The 26129-nt window shown below is 38.7% G+C and overlaps 1 protein-coding gene across 1 annotated transcript in view; it reads left to right on the top strand.

The window, feature by feature from the left end:
• The first annotated feature begins 309 nt into the window (after nt 1-309).
• The window catches only part of LOC128082014 (transcription initiation factor TFIID subunit 4-like), a 132600-nt gene continuing 106780 nt past the window's right edge, over nt 310-26129 (top strand). Inside the window, exons 1-7 of the mRNA XM_052685831.1 lie at nt 310-1408; nt 5139-5311; nt 13487-13624; nt 14812-15039; nt 16232-16354; nt 18168-18257; nt 20078-20335. Of these exons, the coding sequence (XP_052541791.1) occupies nt 343-1408; nt 5139-5311; nt 13487-13624; nt 14812-15039; nt 16232-16354; nt 18168-18257; nt 20078-20335 (2076 nt within the window). The 5' untranslated portion in view covers nt 310-342. The remainder of the gene's footprint in view (nt 1409-5138; nt 5312-13486; nt 13625-14811; nt 15040-16231; nt 16355-18167; nt 18258-20077; nt 20336-26129) is intronic.

Genomic DNA, 26129 nt, shown 5'->3' on the forward strand with positions numbered 1-26129 from the left:
CTTTCCCAACACTCTCTGCCGGGCGTTAAAAACCCCTCACCGCCGAAGCGCTGCCGCCCGATGCTCCTTCACGCGGTACCCCTCCGCCCATACCGGGCAGGACGCCAGGCCCTGCCCACGCCCTGCCGGCCAGGAGCAGCGGGAGCCCCGCGCATCTCGGCGAATGTTCCCCGGCGCCGAAAAGCAAGCTCGAAAGCGCCAAGCCTGACATTCCGCCCGCGCCCTGTGAGCGCCCGCCCCACGGCAGGGAGAGCAGGAAGGCGGGCCCTCCCAGCGTGCCCCGCGCGCGACAGAGGCCGGCGCGCCTGCGCGTTGCGCGGCCGGCTCCCACCTCAGCGCAAGATGGCGGCGGGCGCCTCGGATCCCCTGGAAGAGATGCTGCTCTTCTCCGAGGAGGTGGACGAGAAGGCGGTCAGCGACCTGGTGGGCTCCCTGGAATCGCAGCTGGCCGGCGGCCGGGGCTCGGCCGAGGCGCCCCAGCCCAGGACCTCCGCCCTGTCCCAGCCGCAGCAGCCGCAGCAGCAGCAGCAGCAGCAGCGCCAGGGCAGCCTGGCGGGGGGCGGCAGCCCCGTCCGGCAGCAGCAGGGGCACCCCGCGCCCCCCCCCGCTACCGGGGTGGAGGAGGCTGCGGCGGGCCGTCCCGGAGCCGCGGAGAGCCGAGCCCCCGCCCCGGGGCCGCTCCCGTCCCCGTCTCCCCCGGCGGCAGCGACGGCGGTAGCGGCGGCGGCGGCGGCGGGGCGGGGAGTGAGTGTAAACAGTAGTAGTGTGCAGCAATCACATGGAGCGGCTCTGCTCGGCGGTAGCCCCGCCGCCCCGGCCCCGCCGCAGCCCGCCGCTCCCCCGCCCGCCCCGCCTGTCAACAACCATGTGGCCGCCGGCGCCGGCTCCCGGGACGCGGGCAGCCCCAGCCCCGGCCGCAGCCCGCCCGCCGTGGAGACGCCACCGCGCGACGAGGCCGTGGAGGGGAGCGGGGCGAAGGGCGGCGGGCGGGCTGCGAAGGAGGGAGCCGACGCCGCCGAGCCCGCGCCGCTGCCTGGCGAGGCGGCGCCCAACGGGGAGGGCGCCGGGGGCCGGGCGGCGGCGGTGCCGCCAGTCAGCGGCCAGCAGAGCCCGGCCGGCAGGGAAGGCGGCGCGGCGCAGCCCAAGCCCGCGCACGGCCCTCAGCCCGCAGTAAACGCACTTGGCAACTCCGCCAGCCCCGCGCCCGCCGCCACCCCGCCGGGACCGGGCTCTGCTGCCAAACCCGCGGGCGTCGCCAAGCCGGGCGCTGCCCTCCCTGCCGCTTCGCAGGCGCTGTCGCCACGGCCCGCGCTGGGTGCTGCCCCGAGGCTGGTGGCCCCGCAGCTGATCGTCAGGCCGCCGCAGCAGACCACCATCCAGCTGCCGCCGGGCTTCACCATCCCGCCCGGTAAGTGGGGCGGGCGGGGCGGGCGCGCGGCTCTCTGCTCGGCCCTTCTCTGACGGAGGTTTTTCAAAGTTGGCGTTTTCCCGCTGCTCCGCGTGTTGCGAGCCAAAGGACGGGCGCCCGTCTGAGAGCGAGTCGTGGCCGACTGGTTGGCGTGAGCGAGGATGTGGTTGGCTTAGTGTGCTTTGCTGCTGGTGCAGAGTAGTTGTTTCCTCTCGTTGAGAGAGTGATGGTCACGGTAAGTATTTTGTAACGGTGTAAAAACAGCTGTGCAGCAGAACAATCTGGAATGTGTTAACCAGGAATCACATCTCTCTTGAAGCGCTCTGCAATCTGCTGTACTCTTGATGTGGAGAAAAGTTTTCTGTTTGCAGGGAATGCCTTCTGATGGGCACTGGGTGACCATGTCCACTAAGCAGTCTGGTTTAATGTAAAGTTCTTTTTGGTGTGTGTGACGGTGTCACTCCTTGCTGGGTACTCACAGCCTTGCCATCACTGCATTTTGGTTCCAGCCCTGAAGAAGCCCCCATGTCCTGCTTGTTCCCTTCTTAGTTTCTTGGTGTTGTTTTGTAAAGATGCAAGTTTGGCTGATGAATCAAAGCAGCACCTCTCCATCCTGGTAACTCCTACTCCACAGCGTATTGCCTTACCTAAACGTTCCCAGGGTTGCAGGCTGTGCTCCCATGCTTAGATTGCAACAAGTTGCTAAGTTAGTTACAGATCTAGGAGATGAATTGACATTTAATTTTTTCCTTTTTTTTTTTTTTCTATTTATGTTGACAGTGTGATACTACCTGTAGATACTGATGTAATCTGAAATGATTTATTTCTTTCACCATGTTTCTTTTAATAGCTGTTTTTTGTTAGCCAAGATAAATAGAGCAAAATGCGATAGAAGCGTGCTTCTGAGTGTGCTTTAGTAGCTCTTAGTAGCTGTGTATTTGACTGCAGCTTATGAAACTCCTGCTCCAAATTTTGATGCCCCAGTTGGATAAAGCTCAGTGGTTTCATGAAGACCTGACTAACTCAAAACTATTAAGGGGTTAGTTTAAAAATACATGACTATATTCCAATTATATTGTTAGCTTTAGCCATTGACTTCACTTTTTTAATATGCTTGATAAATAGTGAATACCTATGATAAGTTGTAGCATGACTTTGTATGAAGTTTCTGCAGTTTATTGCCTTTGTTCTGCTATGTAGTTTTTAAATAGAAGGGGAAAACAGAGTCCTTGAAAGCAATCTTGTCAGAGGTTTAGAGACAGTTCTGGAAATAATAGTGTGGAAAATGTATCACTTGAATTTAATTTTGTTACTAGATAGCTTGAAATCCATTAAATTTGCATTAACAGAAGGATAGCATGTTGGAAGGGTAAGAGTAATTCAGAAAATACGTTGCTGTTTTTGATTAATTACTCCTTAAGTTTGTGCACATTATTAAATGATATTGAAACTCTCCTATTGTGATATTCTGCCTAATGCAGAAGTTTAGAATGAGTTTATTTTAGCAAATAATACTGATTAGCATACAATACCAGTACCAGTTTTGGCACTTCATAGCAGCTCATGAGTTGGATCCTTTCATGGCTGACAATAAGGAAAAATTAATTGCCTTGTTTAACTCAATTATGAGAATCTGACCACTTCCTGTATGCTGCAAAATAAAAGAATTTTCAAGTCCTCAAAGCTGGATTAAAATTTAAAATTGCTGCACGAACACGTATGCGTCTGTAGAAGCAGTTATATCTGCAGATTGTACTGAAACCGTGTGGCATGCGTTGCAATTAATTTGTCCATTCTTTTTTTTTTTAAATTCAGATTGAATTTTACAAGGTTGAAGGAGTAATTAACAAGACAGATGTGGATTGGTGTAATGCCAATAGAATGTGTATTTTTTGTGTGTGTGTGTGGTATGCATTATCCTCTAAGGATTTTTGCATTAGGTTCACGATGCTCACAGGAATGTATCCGTTCCGCACATTGGAGCAATTATTAATATCTGTTTGTCCAGAGCAGCAGATATTGAGTACATCTTCTGCTTATGGGGTTTTCTACAAACCATTAGGTCTGGTGCTGGAAGGGCTAATGCTCCTAGAAAGTTACCTTTTCAAGATCTGTTGTTGCTGAGCTCTTCTTTTAAAAATTACTCATCCAGGCTGTGAGAGAGATGTGATCGTATCCTTTGGATGAGGTCCTCGCAGTAGCTCTGTGTGCTTTTTACCTTAAAGCTCGATTCCTACAGCTCTTCAGTTCATAGTGGCAGAAATGTGTTTTCTGTTTGTGATTTTTGTAGTGAAGGTGGCTGGGAGGCACCTTCAGTGGCCTCTGTAGTGAAGGTGGCACCCAGGACTCAGTAAGTGAGGGCTTCTATTGGAGCTGCAGTTCAGTTGTGTTCATCACGGGACTGGGCTCTGTGTTTCTATGTCAGAGACATAGAAAGAAAGATATAGACTGCTTCTGAATTTGGGTACTTGCTGGATATAATAGTGCTCAATATGTTTCAAAATCTATTTACTGAGGTTTTTTGTTTGTTTGTTTTTCTGGGAAGCTAATACTTAGAAGTGAGTATATGTTTTTACTTTATTTTCCCTTGCAAAGTTATGAAATGCATATGAAGAAATCTGTACACATAGATAAGTTGCAGGAACAACATCTCCTGGCTCTGTTGTCAGCAGAGTGAAAGAGATTTCCTAGAAAGATTTTCCTGAAAGATCTGTTCCTTCTTGATAGTACACTGTATCCTACTCTCATCTAGATCAGATTATTGGAATGTGTTCTGAGACTAACTTGAAAATTCTTTTACATATTTTATCTGGAGAATGGCTTCTTAATTCTGACTGAACTAGAAAAAGCACATTACATGCTTGCAGTGACCTGGAATAAGTATAAATGTCCAGGTGATTCAGGGGCCAGCTTAGCCATTGGGAGCTCCTTTTTGACCTGCTGATAGTGGAAAACCAGGACAGTTACAGTAAGGGCAAGTCTGGATGGCACCGAATGGATGTGTAGAAGGGCTTTTATTTGTGAAGCGTATTATGAGAAAATAAAAGTATTTTTATTTACATCCAGAAAGTACTCTGTTCATTTAAAACAATTCCTTGGAATTTTTCCTCAAGCACCCGTGCTTCTAATTGTGTTGGGCCTGTGGGTGTGATAGTATTTTTCCTTCATCCCAAACCGCCCAGTACAGTGATGGTAAGTGCTGAATAAATTAATGTGTCAGAGCTCAAACATTAACTAGATCTCAAAAACTGTATACTCAGAAATGTGCCTGGCTTAATGTTTGCATCCACATGTTCCCTAATGCTGTTGTTTTAGTAAAGCTCTCATGTCATTGTCCCTGGTATGTGCAAACTGAATGTTGTTCTCAGCAACTAGACCGTTGTTATAGTTTACTTTAGTGACTGTTTCTTTCGAGTTTTATTCTCCAAACCTTAGCTACATTTCTGTGCATCATTGCACACCTGTATGCTCAAGTTACCATTTGTTTTGGTCACCGTAAATTATAGGTGTTTGAATTTCAAACTAGCTTGAGTAGTTTTTGTTTGCTGGTGGGAGTTCCTTTTCTTCATTGAAGTAAAATCTCATTGCACTCCAGTTAAAAAGAAAGGTACAGAATAAAGAAAAAGGGACAGTACTATTGTTGTTCTTATTCTATATTTCATAGTTACGTGATTCCTTATAATTCGTGTTATTCTTTATTCTATAGTTATTGTCACTTTATTCTCACTAGGCATGGTCTTGGTGCGCACGGATGCTGGACAACTTGTGATGGTACCTCAGCAGGCTCTAGCCCAGGCACAGATGCAGGCTCAGGTGCAGACCCAGGGACAAGGTCCTGCCAGCATTTCGCCTCGACTTTCAGTGCCCACAAGTGGCCCAGTTTTTCGCCTAACAACAACTCAGGTATGTCTGGCTCGATTTCACCTTGCTTTTGTGTGTTTCGTTTTCCTCTGTCTTGTACATTATTGGTTCTTTGATAAATGTGCTTCCTGTGCATACACTTTTTTTTTTTTAATTGACAACCAAGACATACTTATTCAAATACAGTTCATTTTCAGTGGCTTGAATTTTTTTTTTCTTTTTTTTTTTCCAGAAAAGTCTACGTTGCAGGTTTGCTCAAGAGCCTTTTTGGGCTTTGAGTTCATTGGAGGTCAGAGGGCTCATCTTAGACAGAAATTAGTTTGGAATGTGTGCCACTGACTAGGAAATGACTTTGTTCCCTCTCTGAGTCATTGTGATATTCCAGCATAGTGATGGATGTGATCACTAGAAATTAGAAAAGAGAAAGCAAAGCGTGTTCTATGCCAGAATTCACAGTAGTTACATTTTTGTAGTATACTTTATCTGGGAGAAAGATTTTTTCCTCTGGTTCACTTCTGTTTTATTTTCAAGGATGAAAGTGTGGAATTTGTTTTTTTATTTATTTTAAATTACTTTGTAAAGTTTTTTTGTTTAAAATTCTGTAAGGATGTTGTTCAGCTTCAGACTATGTATGGCCAGTCTTACTAGAATGTAGAGGTAAGCATCTTCAGATGTATAGGGCTGTTGTGCTATGATAATTACAGACAAAGTGAAAGGTAGCTTTGCCTAAGTTGATTGCTTATGAAAGAGATAACTCTGAAAGTAGGTGAAAAATATGCCCTTAGAATTTTTGATTGATTGTTGTGTATCTTGCTTGAAATATCTTAAATATGTATATTTATATTTGATTGCTGTCCCATTATATGCTTTGTGTTTTACATCATGTTTGTAGTTTAAGAAATTGTTCAGTTAAAAACTAAAAGCAATGGTAAATTTTTCAGAAGAGGAGGAAGACAGAATAGAATTGCATAATTGAAAATGAGGTAATCTAAACCATAGAGTAGCCAAGTAAAATGCAAGTTTTAGATATGAATGTAATAGGAATATTGTGTAGCTCAACAGAATGTATCTCAAGAAGAGATAAAAGCCTGGAAACATTTGAAAAACTTTATGCTGCCAGAAAAAAGGTAAGCACAGTATTAGATGGAATATCATAAAAGAACTCTGCAGAAAGGGCAGGTGGTTAATATCTAAATTTGTGAGATCTGGAAGGCTAAGAAGATTTGTAAAAATCCTTCAGAGATAAATATGAGATGTCAGGAATAAACACAGTGACAAGCCTATCTTAATTTCCAGGTGTTTGTTTGGTTTTTTTTTACTGATTTGACACAAAGAGAAATCTGGACAATGTTCATTATTTAGTCTGTGTGTCCGTTGTTGGTTGTTTGCGTTCTTGTTTTGTTTGTTTGCTTTTAAAATAAATGCATTACTTCTTTATTACTGACTACAAAAGAATATACAGCACACACTCTAGCAACGGATTCTGAGATGAGTGTATAGCATAAATGCATAACAGATCATGGGGTGGGACTGCACCAAGAATATGACCTCAGTCTGTTAAAATGAGTTAGGTTTTGTTGGTTTGGTTTCATACTGTAAGTTTTCGTGCAACTTTAATTGCTGTGGGTAGCATTCAGAATTAAAATTCAGAGTGGAAGCATTCATAGGAAATTACACATTAAGAAATAGTCTGTTATTTGAGAACATATGAGGAGAACATCTTTATTGTACATAGAATTTTATGACAAAAATGCAGTTCTGCTTGGCTGCCTGTGAGTCTTTATTAGAAGGTTGGAATTTGTATGTGTGCACAACAGATGTTGGGAGTTGATCATGTTGGCCTCAGGCAGGTGTTCTCCAGTTATATGAAGCTGTTAAGATTGTGGAAACAGTGTAATCTGACGTGCTGCGTTTTTGTAAAAATTAAGCTCTGAGAATACTGCATGTTCATATGGTGGTAAAGATGCTAAAAATCTGAGGGAGCTAGTTCTAGTGTTAGGATGATGTAGTGTAGTGTCCAGTGATAAATACTATGCTAAGTTTTTGGAAGTGTCAGTTGTTTGAGTAGTCATTCTGGTTAGCCAAGAAAAAGGATGAAGCGCTAAAATGCAGAGTTGTATGTACTGAAAAAGCATTCATCCAGTGAGTTAGTACTCAAAGCATTTTCTAGGATACCAGCTCTTACTACAAAGAACGTGTTAGTCAGTGTCTACTTCATAGCTCCTCTGTTTGCTTTTCTTTAGTTTGTACTCATTTCTAGCCAGCGTCAAATACCAGCTCAGTAATTGTTTTCAGTGTTACTGATGTAATTTCTATGTACACTTTAAATAATTATATTAAGGAAGTATGCTAGGAGCTACGTAATTAGATGTAAAATAAGGGTTATTAAATTATCTCACAAAGAAATGGTAAAATCTGATAGTTAGCTTTGGCATCTCATTGAGTGCTGTGAGTGAGAGCTGCAGAATATAAAAGGAACAACTTTAAAAATAACAAGAAAGATGGTCTGCAAAACTAACAGAGTGTGTCTGTGAAATCTGAAGCTCCGTGAATCTCCTTCCTCTCTCTCAAAAAAAAAAAAAAGGTGGGGAAAATAAATAAATGTTTTAAGTGTTCTTAAATCAAATTGACTTAACCAATACATACAGCTATACAGACTCTGGGCTACTTCTTTAGCCTGGTAACGCATCAAGGTATCCTTCCTATATCCCAGGACCATTATTTGATAGATCTTCTCCCTGTTGTTTGCGAGGGAAAATTCCTGTGACTTCAGCAGCTGTGCTTCCATCCAGAACAGTCTATGAGGAAAGAGCCAACTTTCTGTAGGAGCAGCAGAAGAAAGCATAGTTTAATTTCCCTCAGGATTTAGCATATGAGCTTAGTATAACTCTTTCCTTTGATTAAAAAACAAGCACGTGTTGCCTTGCTGAAGGCTCAGAGCTCAGATATCTCCATGTAAGAGTATTTTCTTCCCCGGGTAGAAAAGTAAGCGTTGTGATGGCCGTGTCAAACAGAAAAGTTCGGGAAAATTGAGACGCATGAATTCCCATTCATCCTACGATAATCTCTTCTTTAACTGTGCAGTGAGTTGCAGTCTGTGATAAATGCACAAAGATAAAAGCATCAGCTAGATCAGGCACACCATTACTGCAATTACTGTTGCACTGCAAACCTAAATTTGGTGTTTCTTTCCTCTGGGGTGCTTGGCTATTTAAGTTACTTCTTTTGATTATAGTGCCTTGATTCCATTTCTGTTAAAGTTCTGCAAACTGACAAATCAGATAAGCGAGTGCCTTGTAGGAGAGATTCTGCATTAAACTAATGCAGGGCTTAAAGGCTGTAGAGTATGGGAGAGTCACAAAAGCATGTGCAATGTTTGGAGGGCAGTCAGAAGTAGTGGAATGGATTCAGGCTGAAGAATCAGTATTTGAAAATAATAGAATAGTATGGAGAAAGCGGTTGTGGAGACAAGTACCTGTAATATGAAGATATGTGTAATATTTCAATGATCTTCTAAATTGGCATCTATGTGGCTTTTTTAAGTAAGAATTCAACAAAAGCTTGAAATTGTACATTAAAATAATTTCAGTTCAGGTCTATAATAAGGTTATAGATGACTGTGAGAGGGATAGGGATATTAACTACAGCTAACTACACTTCTTTTAAAAATAGGGAAATTATATGTCCAAATATTCAGATGTAGAAGAACAAAACATTTTTTTGTTTAGGAATACAATTCATCTTGTAGGTGTAGCTAGCAGAACCTTATCTTTTTAAAATATCTCATGTTTTACCAGGAAGAACTTATCTTATGAAGGATTATTATGAACTTTTGACGCATTGAGAAGTTACACTTAGTGAAGACTTGAAAAAAAAGAAAGTGAAGACTTTCTCACTGATAATGCTTGTTTGAAGAAAGCATTTAACAAGATGATAAATTTATAGTGAATGTTGGTTTGAATTAACAGTGAATAATTTTCTTTGAATTTTTTATTTCTACACATTTGTTTTAGTTTCCTTTTGGTTTTGATCAAAATCATTTTTTTCTGCATATTAAATCATTAACATTGGCAGAACTGTACCTGCTGTATGACCTTAGTTAAAACAATGTGGGAAGAATGAGCTAGTATTTGATGGAACCTCAGTTCTCTTAGAAAAAAAGTTTGCTGTAGAGTCTTCTACTACAAGTAGATCAAAAAAGCACAGGTTTACTTGCATCCCTGTATGTATTCTTCAGAGATGAAGACTTTGCAATTATTATTCAGTTTGTGTTACACTTTTGCCTCCATATCTTGTTTGGAAGCCTGTGCTTCTAAAATTATGAAAAATGAGTAGGTGCTGCCATCTAGTTTTTCTCTGGTGAGTTTCTTTTGTTTATCTACGCTTTCCATTTGTATAGCTGATGGGTTTTCATGCTTTTGATGTGGCACATACTTGTTTGCTGGTTTTCAGAACCCATTAGTTTAATTTTCATAACCAAAAAAGGATAAACATAAATTTTTCAATTAAAATTATTTGAAGTTAGTTACAAAATTAAAGTGCTTCTGGACAGCAAAAAGAAAGAAGTGAGCATCATATAGAGAAGAGCAGCATTAAGCAGCAGCTTGGCCTTCACCATCATGAGTTCTGAAATTGTTAATGTTTGAGCAACTCTTCTCGCTAAAGCTGAGCCTTTCAAGTCCGAGATGGTTCTGGTGATACACTGTGCCTGTGTTTGTATTTCTGTTCTTTTACAATTTTGACATTTTTTTTCTGGTTTGTGTATTTATTTTTTCTGTTTTTCATATCCTTCCTGTTTTCCTGATAAATGCTTGTTTTGCCTCTTTGAAGTAAATTGTAAGCAAATTGAAAAATCTTTGTTGTTTCCTGAAGCACATTAACTTTATTATCACATCAGCTATCCCACAGTATTTTTGTACAGATAGTTTTGAGGCTTGTTCCTCTCCTACAGAATTCTGGAAAAGACGTTTGTGTTAGCAGGGCAGGTTGAAATGCCGATACCTTGGCTGTGCTTCAGCCACAAAACCATTTTCCTTCCACACATTCTACTGCTTACCTTTTGTAGTGTTAACATACAATTTTTCAACTGCTTGAAGTATCATGCCTATAGCACTCCCAATCATTAGTAAGGCTTTAAAATTAAGCTTGCAAAGATTAGGAAATGCTGAATTCCTGAGCAGTGCAGTAGTGGCTCCCATATGCATGTGCTTTGTACTACCTGATCACGTTACTATTTTTCTTAATTTTTAAAACATTCAACAACCTTGTGAAGAATTATGTGATATTTTCTTCCTTAACTGTTCCGTGGATAGCTTCAGGCTTATTTGCTGCTCAGTTTCTAAGCATCTTTTTGAAGCGGGTATTAATAACTAAACAGGATTTTTTTTGCAATGCTTACCCCTACAATAACTTTCTCAACAATACAGTCGAGGGGACTATTAGCCTCTTTTTATAAGTAGAAAATAAAGATATTAAGTGAATAATTAAATATACTGGTTAACTTTTTGTGTTTGTTTTGCCTTCGTTGTCTCCAGCTGTAGCCATGACCACACCACGTCACTGACTCTACTTTCCAAGTTGCACGCTCGTGTATGGCATAGGAGAATTCACATTAGGTTGTCTGTATTTGCATGCAATAGAATATCTGTGCGGTAGCACAAACTCTGTGCCGCTCAGGTAGAAGTAGAATCTAACCTTAGGGCCAAAATTTTACCCACCAGATTCTTTGGTTTGCTGTGCCTCTCCTCATGCCCTCCTTACCTTTTGTGTTTTTCTTTCTTCCCTTCTTTTTCTTTCTTTTTTCTTTTAAATGCACTCCAGCAGTGGTGTCAGGTGAGGCCTGTGTCCCTTAATGCTGGCACCCTGAGTGTACGTCAGGAGGTGGCACAGAACACAACTATGCCACCATCTTTTTTCCAGAGGTTTACTGACATCAGTGTACTAACTTGTGGCAGTTTGAATGGCCTTGATTTTGAAGAGCTGCAGATACACAAAGTAATCCCCAAAGTTTGTGTTGTCCTGCCTAAGCACTGGCAAATATTTCCCGTGTATTTCAGTGTAGTTTTTCCGTATTCGTGTGGCCTGTTTTTTCAAGTGCATCGTTTTGATTATTCCTTCAAATATAACAGTGGCTCACTTGTGCACAGCAGGTACAAAGCAGTTTGTTCCTGTTTATGCCTCAAGCTTTGCCTTGCCACTTTTGTGTCCAGAGAGCTGGTGAGAAGGTCTACATAAGAAAGTTATTTAAGCAGTGAATTTGCTGTACCCAGAGTAATTCCACACTGGCTCCTTCCAAGAACAATTACAATGTGCACTGACTGCTTCTGTGGAAGTGAAGTAACTGACTTGTGCAGACAGAAAGAATCTTGGGACATCCATCCTCCATGCTGGCCAGATCCATTTGAAATCCATGCTTCCAGATCTGCACTGCACTGTGCCCTGCTTAGAACAGTTAACCTCTTTGCATGCAAAGAGCCAACTCATGTCTGCATATGAAAGGCTATCTTAAGTATTCTGAAGTGTCCCTGTGGAGGTTTGTATTGGAGTATTCATTCATGTCCTGGTTTCTTTGCATGTTAATTTACAGGTGCGTGGAAAGGCCTTTAAAACATTGCATTTATATTTTTAGGAAGCGCAAAATACATGATGCATCTGTTAAAAAAGTAATACACCTACTTTTGAAAATATATCCCTTTCTTGGTCTTGGTTAGTAATTTTGGAATTTAATTACTCTCGTACCAAACCTTAGCAGTTGTTCTTAAAAAGTCATTACAAAATCTTTTATGTTATGATTTTCTTATACGGCATTGATAATTTTTGTGGGGTTTTTTTTCCCTCATATATTTCCCTTGACTTTTATTTACAGTTTTCCCTTAATAGAAAATACAGCTGATAGCTTCTAAATTTTGTGATTATTTTACTAGATCTTGTTGATGTGTTTGTATTGGGAGTTCTTATGGTGTCTTCTGGCAATTTATAATTGTCATTTTAATACAATTTTCATGATGCTTGCAAATAATATAAGGAAATTCTAATGTTTCTGATCCACTTATTTCACGTTTGACTTTTTAATGTATTTGAGATTTGGAACCATGGTTGTAAAAAGTTGCATTAATTTCTTTGCAGTAGTAAGGCTTTTTCTTCAAGTCCAACTCATTAATAGATTTTATGGCAACTTTGTATGAAAAGCTATTGTCACTAGTGATTTTTAAAATAGGATGCATTTAGTCTCAGCATTTCACAGCTGGCTCATGTGGTCTGGCACAATGGAGAATTGTGTATGGAATATGTTGCAAACTTAGGTAACACACTAATATGGTATGGAAATTTCGTGTTTTAATTATATGTGATTTTTTTTTCCTAGAGCATATTCTTATGCTGAATTGAGAACATTTATTAATTGAGGAAAATTCTGTAGCGAGTAGTCTGAGCTATGTATGTATTTACAGAGTTCTGACTGCAGATCTTTCTTGGAACTGAGTGATGTCAGAAGTTTGCCTGGTTATCTCCCTTCTTTGTAAATCTCCACTTCTGTAAGCAGTCACTGACAAGAAGGGGGCTGACAGCATAGGGATTTTAGCTCAGAAACTGATCATAAGCAAATGAACAAGATATGCAGGATTCATATTTATAAATGCAAGCATTTATAAATGCTTCAGGTGCATATAGTTTCATGTGACCAGTGAAATTGAAGCTAGTGGTCTTTTGTACACTTGAGAAAAGAAATGTGGCATTTTAAATCCTAAGAAGCATTTATGATAATTCTTCTACACAGACACACAGTTCTACCTATTTGTGATGATGCTGTTTATTGCCTCTAGGCTACCTTAGCATGGAAGAAATCCAAACTCGAGAGAAAAATCTTGAGAGCTATCCAAACAAACAAAGCAAAACAGACATTAACAAAAAAAAAATTGCATTTTTTTTTTCCTGAGATATCAGGTAGATTTTTAAACTTTATTTATTCCCCCAAGTACAGAAGATAGATATTCAGTGTTGCTGGACTGATGGTATATTTGCCTGAAAATGTATATATTTTTTTCCATCTAAACTTTTCCCAGTATTAATTTCCCTTCAGAAGAATTCATAGAAAAAACAAATGTGTATATAAAGAACCAATATGTGCTCCTGCCAATTAAAAACTCATGTATTGATGAATAATTACATGTAAATATTACATATAATTAATGATTAAATTGCTAATTTTTCTTTTATTAGCAACCAACTTCTGTAGCCACATCTACTGTTCGCCTTGGACTTCCAGTGCAAGCCAAAGTTGTTCAGTCAACTGCAACACCTGTTAGTGCTACAGCTGCTGCAACTCTGCCAGGAGGCTCTATTCTTTCACATACCACAGTAAGTACTGAGAATATAAAAAGCAAAAGATGGAATAAGAAGTTTTGTTTGTAATCATTTGGTTTTCCGAATGTGAATTTTAATGAGAAATGTTAACGTGTTTATTTTTATCACAAGCATAAAAATCAGTTGTGAATCGATCATCTGTCTGTTTTATGCAGGTGTTGGATGATAGCCTGTATTTTATTTTGTTGTTTCCTAGCTAATAGAAAACAAACGGGTAGTATAATTTCTTTTTTATTTTTTTTTCTTTTTTAAAGTAAAAAATCAGTTGGGCTCTTTAGTATTGTTTCAGTGGTGGACTCGCAGCTCTAGGTTTGTCCCCTGTCTGAACTGAACTGTGGTGTCTATGACTGCGTGGACACCACTGCCATAGTGTACACCATGCATTGCAGTGCAGGTGCCTGGGTCAGCTTGTTCTGTGTCTGTGCCAAAACTCTGCAGGTAGGTTGGATCAAGAAGTTTTAATAGGTTCTGCTCAGCATGCTATGCTGCCTGGCTGAGCTCTCTAGTTTCTGCAGTGCCATTTGGTGTGTCAGTTTGAGACTTCTTGGCACTGGGAAAGGTGGCATATTTAGTCAGATCATGTCAATGCTGAACTGGACTGAGTGTGTGTGTATGTGGTCCTCTGTTCAGCCTGATAAGCTTTCCAGCCTTCCAAGATTGAGGACAGTGCAGCAGGATCTTTACATACAGCCAAGCTACAGAGACAGTTCTGTTTGCAAAGGCTAAAGCACATATACAGCCCTTGTGCTCAAATTAGGTTGTGAAACTGTGGTGATGCATTTGTGTAATCTGGATCTGAGCTGTAATTGTAGTGTAGAGCATTGTAAGCTTGATGACACGGCAATGGATCATTGGGAATTGTCTTGTTTGTGTCAAGGGACAAATCTACAAAAAGTTGAGGTGAAGAAGTAACATCAGAACAATCATCTTAAAGGACTGGGTAATAAAAACTCATTTTTAGTTGTACATTGATTTTTGTAATAAAAAGAAATTTAGATGAGATTGACTTCAGTGTGGTTAAATGGTAACAAAATTAGAGTTATAATGAAGTTAACATTTTTATTTTGTCAGTAAAGGTGTATTTGAAAGGAAATACATTTTTTTGTCAGACTTCTAAGAACTTTGTGGTTGGGTGAAAGATTTAAAAGAATGACCTGTTTTCCAACCTAAAATACTCATAGGTATCAGTAGGTACAACAAATGCTCAAAATTTGTTCAAGACTACAGTATCAACGGGAACACCGACATCTCAACAGCCTGCAGTAATTACTGGTGGACAAACTCAACCTGCAGCACAAAACCAGAGTCAGCCTCGGCTCCCACTTCCACCTCATACAACAGCACAAGTGCCAGCACAGCCCCAAGTCATACCAAGCTCTCCTGTACCTGGAACTACAGTTGTATCACAGGTAAGTATTAAAATATTAGTCACTTGGTTTTCTTAGTATTTTATGAACTACTTGGATCTATTCAGAAGTGGAAAATTCCATGCAAGCCTACTTCCCTTAATGAAACAGTTAATTTACAAAACAGGAGCCTTTCCACTCATTTTAACTAAGTGGAATACAAATTCTGAAAAGGGTGAACAGCTGTGGTTAGTTTTCTCCATCTTGCCATATATTCGTGTATGGGAACTGCTGAATCATGGCCTGAACCTCTGATTGATCACCTGATGCAAGCAATGAGTCAGCCACAGGAGCACAGGTGAAGGCAATTCACCTGTGCTGCTGGAATGGACGGAGCCTGGCTCTACCTCTCCTAGACCCATTTAAGAGTTGAGTGCCAGGGGGGAAGGATCTCTTCTGGAGATCCACTCTGCTGGATTTTCACAAGCGAGCCCAGAGTATGGGTGAGCGTCCTATCTTTTCTGCTTTTGTGTAATAATTATGTAGGCAAGCTCTCTGGTATGCCTCATAACTTTAACATCTGTACATTCATTGATTGTACAATTCATAAATAAGTGGAAATCTATGGTTAAGCTGAAGTGTATTGTTTCTGGTTCTCAAAGTTTTGGGACCAAATTACGGCATATAAAAATATATTGAAAAATAAGAGCATCAGATCTTACGCTGTTGAAAAACATTGTGTATGATAGAATTTGAATGATTTCTAATTTGGTTTTATTGATGTAGCTGCTTTGTACAAAAACACTGAATCAATAATTCAACAAATTAAGATAACTTAAGGAATGCTGTACATTGTGCATTTCAAAGAAGAATGTATCTCCAACGAATTGTTACATTAGTTCTTGCATTTATACTTATTTCTATCAAATCAAAAGGTAGACTGTATCTCCAACGAATTGTTACATTAGTTCTTGCATTTATACTTATTTCTATCAAATCAAAAGGTAAGATGTTTATGATTTCCTTCTCTGACTTCTGTTAGTCATTATGAAGTATGATGTTCAGTTAAATAAGACATGAAGAAAATGTCAGGTAACTAACAGCAATGGCAAAATAACAGCTGTTGTATGTGCAGTATCTCCTGCTTGAATTAGAACAATTTAATTATTTTCTCTATTTATAGTAATTGGAATGTACAGTGATAATTCTTGAAAAATAGCATGTGTCTGATTTTGATTTTCTTTGGCTTTTGCAGGAGATGCAAGAGAATGTGAAAAAATGCAAAAACTTTTTAGCTACTCTTATAAAACTTGCTTCTCATAATTCACCTTCTCCAGAAACATCCCGCAATGTGAAAGCTCTGGTTCAGGATTTGTTAGTAAGTATTTAGTTACCATTCCCAAATGTTAATTCCTCATTAAACTCATCATTCATGCATGAGTAACATGCTGAAAACTGTTGCTATAATATAGGGGAAGGAGTTGGGCCGCATCAAAATGCAGATTTTCTGTTATTCAGTGTATTTCAAAAATCTGATAAAGTGGGCTTTCTTGTTGTATAATCAATGGATATAAAGATGTTACAATCACAATATAATCAAGAGAGTTAGGCAAAGTGGACAATGATAACGAAAGAGAATAAATGGAAAGTTTACTCTTATGCTGGGCTCACCTACAAAACACCAGAAGAGATCCTTCCCCACTGCTAGCCAGCTCTTAAATAGGTCTAGGAGGGGTGCAGCCGGGCTCCCCCCTTCCGACAGCACAGCTGAATTGCCTTCACCTGTGCTCCTCTGGCTGACTCATGGCTCGCCTCAGGCGATCAATCAGAGGTTCAGGCCGTGATTCAGCAGTTCCCATACACTCTCTGAAAGAAGGGGAAATACAACAGAATATTTAGTATGGATTAATCAAAAGTAATCTTGTTTTGATAGCTAATTCTTTGCTCTTTGCTCTGTGTGGAAATTTTTTTTTAAAAAAAGATTTTTTTCCTTTTTTCCTTGAGGATTCATTTTATTTTCCTCTAAACCATGATCTTTTCTGAAAAAGTAAAAATCCAATTAATGTTTTAACCACAATATGAATGTAGAAATCTGCATAATGTGATTGAGAGTTTCAAGAACTGTAGGAAAAGTACTTTGCTAAGCTACAGTGTCTAAGCAGTTCTCAAGGTAGATGCCCCTGCGTGGAGCCTTAACTGTGAGTTAATTTCTAGAAGAAAAGCTGTCTTTTGGCTGAACAGAACCTGTGAGCTTGGAAAAAAGGTTAACTTGAGTAGTCTTCAGGGCAACAGACATTTCAAAGTTGCATGAATGCACTGCAAACAGGTGCTACTTTGGAGTTGTACAAATGGTCAAGCTTCTTAAAAGGTATCAATCTTTGAAGAACTTGCACTGGAAAGTAGCTGATACCTATTTCTTTGAATTCATAGGCAGAAATCTGTATTGTTTAAATAACTCCTAAAACATTTTGAGTAGAAACAATTAGGCAGTAATATTCTCTAGTTCCTGTAAAAACTCATTTTAAGTTTTGATAACTAAGAAACAGTAACTAAATAAAGGTAGCTACTTAGAGTTTTTTAAAATAATGGGCACGTACATAAGAAATATATTTATTTAGTGGAGGTTGTATTGGTTTGTTTCTTTTTCTGTCAGTCTAACAGCGTGGCTGTACTGGGAGTATCTGAAAAATATATCTGCATTACACAGTTCTCCTGTATTTACTACTTAGTAAACTAGTAAATATATAATATAATCTATATTTTTATAAGCTTATATTTTATGAACATATGTATGTATAGGCAGATGTTTTTATATGTGTGTACTTTTAATACTCGTACATATGCTTTATGTAAGCATGTATGTATATTCTGATTTAAATTGGACCTTCAAAACTGCCTTTGGAATCAAGTAAAGCCGTTTTCTTATTAAAAGAGCTGGCAAATTTTATAATCACTTGTCAGTCTAAATCAACAACCTCTTTTTGGATTAATATTTTTGAAAAGAAATCAAGAATCAAATGTGTTTGTGTGTGTGTATACGTAGATACACATGTATACCATGTATGGACATTTTAACATACGTAAACTTGGTTTCATTATCTGAAAAAACAACCAAACAACAGGACTGAATTGTTAATGATTTTATATATTTTTTAAAAATTATTATTATTTTCTTTTTTTTCCCCTCCAAGGATGCAAAGATTGATCCAGAAGAATTTACAGGCCGCCTCCAATCAGAACTCAAATCATCTCCTCAGCCATATCTTGTACCTTTCCTTAAGGTAATGTGAATATCATTTAGATAAATTTATTTCAGTGGAAATGTTAGCGCTTTGAGTTTTAGAGAATGGGTTTTTTAAGTGGAATTAATTTCACCTGTCTAAAGCAGGCATACTCAATATTTACTTTGTGGTGAGGATTTTTCCTGAAATCTGCTCAGCTGAAACTTATGCAGTACCCACCTCTGTCAGGCGAGCCTGGTGCTGCTTGTTCCCTTCCTGGCTGGGAGCCTTGGCTATGTACTCCAGTTAGCTGCACCCAGCAGGGCAAGAGGATGGTAAGAAAACGGGATTTCCTATAGGAGGCAGATCTCCGGTTTGAGACTTTGGTTTAGGTTTAAGCAAAATTTATGTGTGGTTTAGAGCTGATCTGGAGCTTACTGCTTGAGTAGCCTTGAACTAGAACAATTTATTAATCAGATTTGTTTATAAAAGTTGTTACTGATTTGTTTGGAAATTATATGTTGTTTATTCTGTAGTGTTTCTTTGCATTAAGCTTTCTGCATAGTCCATTTCTGTAAAGTACACTGTGTCCACTGGAGGAGTTACAAGGTCTATAGAACGCTTCAGATAATTAGACTTTCTCCATATTGTTTATTGTAATCTAAGTTTGAGACATCAAGAACTTTCAATTAATGTGTAATTGCAATGATGAAAAACTGGATAATGCTATGGGAATAACTGGTGAGTTGATCCTGCTTGTAATCTGCAACGTTTCATATAGGAATTCTAATGTGATTCCAAACAGATTTATTGATCCTGCAGTAATAAACATAGGGGTAAATTTAACTTCTGTTTTTTTTTCCTGCATTACCTAAAATAGCTTCCATATGCAAGATTGGACATGTACAAATGTAATTATGCTCTAACAGAGCCACAATGATTGTTCTGAAAACATTTTTCTTCTCATCCAAAAATTCTCAGTTTAGGGAAGATTCCTTCTTTTTTTTTTTTTCTCTGTTCATTTTTTCTTCAGAACTCTTTGCCCTTGCTTTTGTTTTTTTCAAGTTATCATTAACCCTTTTCTTTTTCCTGCTCTTACTCTGCAGTTGCTTCTAGCTTGAACACCAGTTTTAACTCTTTCTTTTCTTTGAAGTCCTTTCTTGGCAACAGACATTAAATTTTAAATATTAGAAATGTAGAAAGGGCTATAGCTTGAGTTAAACGTTTGTGTTCCTCAGCTGCCTGAGGGATAGCACTTCAAAAGAACACTACTACCACTTAAAAAGTAAAAAGTTTATTTGTGAAGGTAGGGTATAGCCTTTTGGAGCTGTGTTTTTTGGTTGAACTGGTCTGAACATGAAGCACACAATAGTACGCTTTTCTAATGCAGTCAGAATACATTAGATCAGTAGTAATACAGTAAACAACTATTGCTGTAGGGCATCAACAGTTAAATCATCTTGTTCTAGGTACTGGAGGCATGTCAGGAGAAGTAAATAGGTGCAGCTTACTTCTAGCATTAAGTAGGTTGCTGCTACTGTTGTGTCTTTTCTCTTCCCGTTTTTTTGCCCTTCCAGAGAGCTAAGCTACAAGTTCTAGATGGTCTTGACTTGGGAAGGAGGATTATATTTTACCATAATGGTGGAATTAGGGCATGTCAGAGTCTGCAGTTACTAAATATAAATTGAAAGCTCACTGAAATTATAAACTGATCTTTCCCTCTTATGTGTTCAGTATTACTACTTATCATGAAAAAGTAGATTGTACAATTGGGGAAAAAAGATGTAATCTTTTAGTTAGGTTTACAGCAAATTTCAGAAGACTTTATTTTAGGCAACCTGGTAAATTTGATATTTCATAAACTTTCTTTCTGTTTTTAGAAAAGTCTACCTGCATTGAGACAATCTTTACTGAATAGTCAACATTCAGTTTTGCAAGGACAGCCGTCTCAGCAGTCGCTTCAACAAACCAAGCTATCACAAGTTATACCTCAATCTGCCTCTGGAAGTATTTCCTCCATTGTCACAACGCAGACAATAGGAATAAGGCAACCAAACAACATTTGCACAGTCTCTGTATCAAATACAGTGCAGCCTCCTCAGGTTAAGGTGGTACAGTCAAATCAGAGTTCTCAACTGGTAGGTACTGTAACATACAGACTAAATAGCAGTTCTTAATGTTGTTATTTCAATTTGTTTGGGAAATACTTTTTATATAATAATCTATGACATGCTGTTAGTTCATTTTACGGTTTTTTACGTACGTGCTGAGCCATTAATTTAAATTACATTATTAACATGTCTTAAATTTAAGAGAAGCCTATGTTCTTGGCCTTTTTTCCTGAAATATGGATGTTATATGATCACAGTGGAATTTGAATTAATTACCAGTTTAGAACAGAAGACTTATAGGCTAGAGTATAATTTTTAGGTATGTTTCTTTGCTTCCTTTAGTACGTTAAAATTCACTAGCTCATTTTTAACTATTTATATGTAGTTATAAAATTTTATATCAATATGTTTTCTGTACTTTCTTTTACTGAAACTTGCTGCGCAGACTGGAGTGTTACATGATAAGATTCATTAATTGCAGAAGCATTACCAATAGGGCAACAGCAAATTCAGTTATAGAGTGGATGATGAGTTTGTCTTATTGCTGCTTAAGATCTTGTGAGGGTGTGTACACTTGTAATTAAAACACAGTTCGAGTTTTTAACAAGGCTCTGAATTCTTACAGGCATTATCATCCTTCTAAACAAAGTTGTGAGAATTTTGGTCTGTAGTTTCTATGTATGGGTGAGCAAAGTACTTGATTTAGGTTTCAAAATTAAATGAACAAGTTTCAGAAAGTGTGTCAAGCTGGAACAATGAATATTATCTAGACTCAGAAATGCAGGTATGATGGTGTAACGCCTTCTATCCTTGAATTTATGGGCTCTGTAAAGGAAATAGGCTTTAGGAGGCGTGGAGGGAGAATATTTATTATTTTTAATCTAAAAGTGGAAGTACACAGTTTGAAAATGTGGTCTTTTGAACCTTGCACCTTCTGACAATTAAATTACTAAATTTAAAGTGAAATTAATACAATTTTACCAGTCTTTTGTGAGCATAGTTTTAAGGTGTAAGAACATCTGATTTGGTTTTTAGACACCCTGCTTCAGCTTTTGGTAATACGCAGAAGATGTGGATGTTTTGCACCTTAACTTGACTGCTTTCCATCCAGCCATGCAATTTTTTTTTCTGAGATGTTCTCTCTCCACCTCTTCTGGACTGTTTTATTATTTAGAAAAGTGTTCCTTAGTCTTTTTTAGCTCCTACTTGTCTACATCTTGTAAGAATGAATTGACAACAGCATTCATTCTTCAAGGTAGGGGAAAAGGAATTGGTTTTGATTACAGGCAGTAGGTGTACAAATTATTCTCTGACCTGCAGAAAGCAAATTTCTGGCAGCAGCTAGCAGGTTCCTTACAGGTATAAATGCTTGTGGCTGGTACATCTACTCTGCTCTTGTGTCACAATACTAAGGCAAAGCCACTGCCAGCTAGCACTACCTTTTCCAGTGTTTTGCAACTCGCTCTGAACACTCCTGTGACTGCTAGGCAGGCTACGTTCACCTGTGAGAAACACTGATGTCAAAGAGAAGTTCATGGAGATTTTCTCTTACGATTGTAGCTCTTCTGGAATATTTTCTGAATGGAATAAATGCAAATTCTTGTAAGAATGGTCTTAACATTCACATATGTTCTCTCTCCAATGTGCCTGTGTGTACACAAAGCAAGCAATTGTGACATTAATGGGAGTAGAGACTAACAGTGTGAAGAGCTGCTTTGTCATTCAATGTACATATGCAACATGAGGGAATTGACAAAAGGAAATTTTCAGTCTGTGAGGTGCTGATAATTCTAGGAATAAATTTTAATCTTACTAGGTACGTGAGATGGTATTTCTATTTTCATAAGGTGGCAAACTGGAGCAAAATTATGCTTAATACTTGTAGAAAATATTTCATGGAGAATGAATGCATAAGAAATGAAAATTTGTCGGCTTTACTGTAAAACTTGGTTTCTGTATTTGTTTTCAATTTATCAGTAACAAAACCGATTAATAGAACCAAACATTACATTAACCAAACACTTTTTAATGTCCCTCAGATTAGTTCTGTACAGACAAAAGCAGCATCAGATAATAGGAGATACTGAATAAAAAAATGCTATATTCCACAACAGCCATCAGCTCATGTGCCAAGCAGACAACCCAACATCATCTCATATCACGCTAGTAATTGTTTGTAAGTATTGACTTTTTTTGTAGTGATAATGATAACGCTCTTCACACTTCTTAGTGCTCCCCAAAATCAGAGCACAGCAAAGAGCTCCTGGCAATCTTGCCTGGGAGTTTTCCGGAAGAGGAAGATTACAGCTGGCTTGCCAGAGGGCAGCCAGCACTGATGAAGGAAACTGGCTGAGCTCCAGATTCTCCAAGCCTGAAGCTCACTGGAGAGAGTTCCAGCTGGCTATGCAAACTGTCCAGCTGCAGAAGGGCAAGCCTGTTTTGGAATATAGATCCTCTCAAACCAGCCAGTTACAGTATCCGCTGTCATCTTAAAAAATGGATAATCTGTTAGCTGTTCATTTCTTTTGACTTTTCTGTTTTACAAAGGGGTCAGTGTTAGGAGATAGTGCACGACACTTTTGGAAAGACACAATATTTATCTTTATTGTTGCGTATATTGAGTCTTTCAGAGCACCTCATATTACAGTTTTGAATTACATTAGTCAGAATGGACTTGTTTAAAAGCATTATCTTAGGTAAATGCTGTTCTTTAAAGTCAGTGAAAAACTGTCCTTCTGTATTTAGTAGTGATCAAGATAGTCCATCTCTTAGCGTTTTTGGAAAGCTCATTCGGAAGTTAATCTGATTTGTTTTTGTAAGATTCTGCTGTTTTAAAACAAAAAAACATTAAATTGATGGGAAAGCAGAATTTTATTATTTCCAGAAAAAACAATATGAATTGTCTAAGAAGGTGTTCCAGCAGAATTGAGGCATTTGAAGGTAAAGCTGCATTGTCTTCACATGTTGTTATTCATCTCTAACGAAACATCCCTGCTGATAATTTAGATAGAAATTAGTGTAAGGCAAAGAGCTTGTCCGTACAACTCAGCAATGTGGCTAAGATGTATGAGCTGGTACTGTCCTGATTTGTTATACATATAGTGAGCCTAGTACTGTGCAAGATGCTGAGATGTTAAATCACAGTCATCTTCACTTCCTGTTGTAGGTAAGTTCTGTCCGTAGGGCTAGTTCGCGTGGCTTGTGGCTCTTCTAATGTGGTGATACTTCTCTCTGATATACTGTGGTTTCTCACAACTAGAGACTTCTCTGTATACTGCTCAGTTTGCAATGTAGGTTGCACCAAAGGAGACTTAAGCATTAAAATCTATAGTGCTGACACAGATGAATGAGGGGATTATATTTCTCTATTTTTAAGGTGTGCATCCTTTTCTAAAACTATGACAAATCAGTGTTCTGTAAGAGATAGATAATTCTATTAGAAATAGTAGCTACTGCTAGCTGGGGAAATGTGGATAAGTCTTGGGCTAATATTTTATTGATGAGGCACTAACGAGATAAGCTAGCAATCAATTTTTGTAATTGTTCTAACTGCAATGTTCAAAGTTTGTCTAAATTGTATCCTTAGTAGGCAAAAGCTCTTTATATGCTGATATATGGAGACGTTGCCTATCTTATTCTAGGTGTTTTTCTGATTTCTGTGAATGATAGAGATTATTTTTAAGTGTTGAAGCTGTAAGTAGATTGAATAATGGAGGTTGATTTGCACCTTACCTGTTGTGCTGTTACTATGTTATAAGAAGTATTCTGGAGGTTGAAGCCACTTACTAAACTTATATGGTAAAAAAAAACCAAAGAAATTTGAAGTGTTTCTTCTTAATTAAAACAAATTTAATTACATAATCTAATTATGTAAAGTAACAGAGACCATGCAGGTCTAGTTGGACTCTTGTAGAAGATAAGAGAGAGCAACTGAGTATGCAAATAAAGTACAGTGGCAGAATAAGCATCCTGGTATGTGGGGATGCTGTACTTTGTTTTAAATCTCTGCTGAAGCCTTCCTATCATCAGTTCTGGTTCTAAACGAGTGTAATTCGTACACTTCTCAGTGCTCACAAGAAATGATTTTGTTCTGGTCTTGTATACAAGGCATCTTAGAAATGGAAGAATAGAAGATGTCTATTCGGGTAGAAGTAGTTTATATTAGTGAACTAGTATGTACCTAGCTGCAAGTTTTGAGTTTGGTGTATGAGAAAATTTATATAAAAATGTGTGATCTTTCAGTAGGAACAAAACCTATAGTTGGAAAGTTGTGTGCCTGCTTGAAATACAGCTTAGTGACTTTTTAGTAGGTTGCTCTTAAAGTAGTGGCTGCTATTTATTTCCACAGAAACTGTAACAGATACTAAGAGCACAGTAACAATGTTATAGCAAATTCTCATCTACGCTATTTGTTTGATGTTGTCACCGTCATCAGCTGTGTGTTTTTCACCAGCAGTGATCAAGAGCCTGCATGCTGTGCTTTTAGAGATCTGCACCAGTGGAGGTGACTCACTGTCACTGTTGCCACTACTGAAATGCACCACCCACCACCTCACTGTGCTCACATCCCCTGTTTGGGCCCCATAAATGTTCAGCAAATGTCAATGAGTGTTGGTGGATGACATTTTTTCTTCATGGAGGAATTCAATATTGACAGAAAGGCTCAACAATTACTGCCACACCAACATCTACCTCTGCCATCGTGGGCCAACATTACGTTCAGAATAGCCCTCCTACACTGGGGGCAGGTGGGACAAGCGTTCCGATGTCATTTGTTTTTATTTACTTCGTTGCTTATTTGAAAATTCAATAGAGCAGCATTGTCATCTTAACATTAAAAATTATGTGCTCCTTCAAAAAGTGAATTTTTCTTTTTTTTGTCTGGGAGGAAAAAGTGATCATGTATGTAAATTTTGAGGCATTGTTGAGAAATTCTTTTACTATTACAGCATGTTCAGTAATGGTAAGTATGAATTCTAGGCCCATGAAAGCATGAACGTTCTAAGTTAATGCTGCCAGATTACATGATAGCTGAGGTTTGATATGACATTTATCTTCAGGAGCGAGGAGACTGATAAATCACAAGTGGCATAGCCACAAGTGAGTTAGCAAGTGTTTACTCATGAGTGAAGATGTATGTCATATCAGTCCATAGCCATTCTGTGTTTTGAACAAGGAGCTTACTTGGTTCTTCCTTCCACAGTGCTTTTTTTTTCAAAAAAAAAAATTTAATCAATATTAATTTTAATTGAGAGAAAAAATGCTCAGTATAAAACTTATTTTTGAAATTTACTTTTGTTCAATTCTTTGCAGAAGCTTCTGTTTCCTTTGTTGTTAGTTTTTATTGCTGTATTGTATGCTTATGCATTGGGATCAGATGCTTCTGTTGCAAAGTGTTGTTTTGTGTGAATCAGATGAGATTAATTTTGCACTTCCAGTCAAGATACAGGCTGCAGGTCATTGTGACCCTATGCATCTGCAAAGAAGCACCTGGATTGTTGAAATCTGCAGAATTCCTTTCCTTGAAACCTTTAATTGTGAGCTGTAATCCATTGTCTCAAAGGAATTTTCTTTTTAATGGTTTGCATGTACTAGCATTCATTTTTATTTGGAATGTCTCATGTAGATAGAAGGGAAACAGAAGTTGCCATCTTTCTACTTCAATCCATTTTATGTGCTTTGGCTCATTTCTTTCTTGGCCTGTATTCTAACCAAAAGAGTCTTCTGAACATCTTCCCATTAGGTAGCTGGAGACAGCAGTAAGAGCTCCCCTTCTGCTAAACATGAAGTACCATCTCTGATAAACTAAGAACACCCACTT

Source organism: Tympanuchus pallidicinctus, unplaced genomic scaffold, assembly GCF_026119805.1.
Source record: "Tympanuchus pallidicinctus isolate F22 unplaced genomic scaffold, pur_lepc_1.0 scaffold22, whole genome shotgun sequence".
Taxonomy (NCBI): domain Eukaryota; kingdom Metazoa; phylum Chordata; class Aves; order Galliformes; family Phasianidae; genus Tympanuchus; species Tympanuchus pallidicinctus.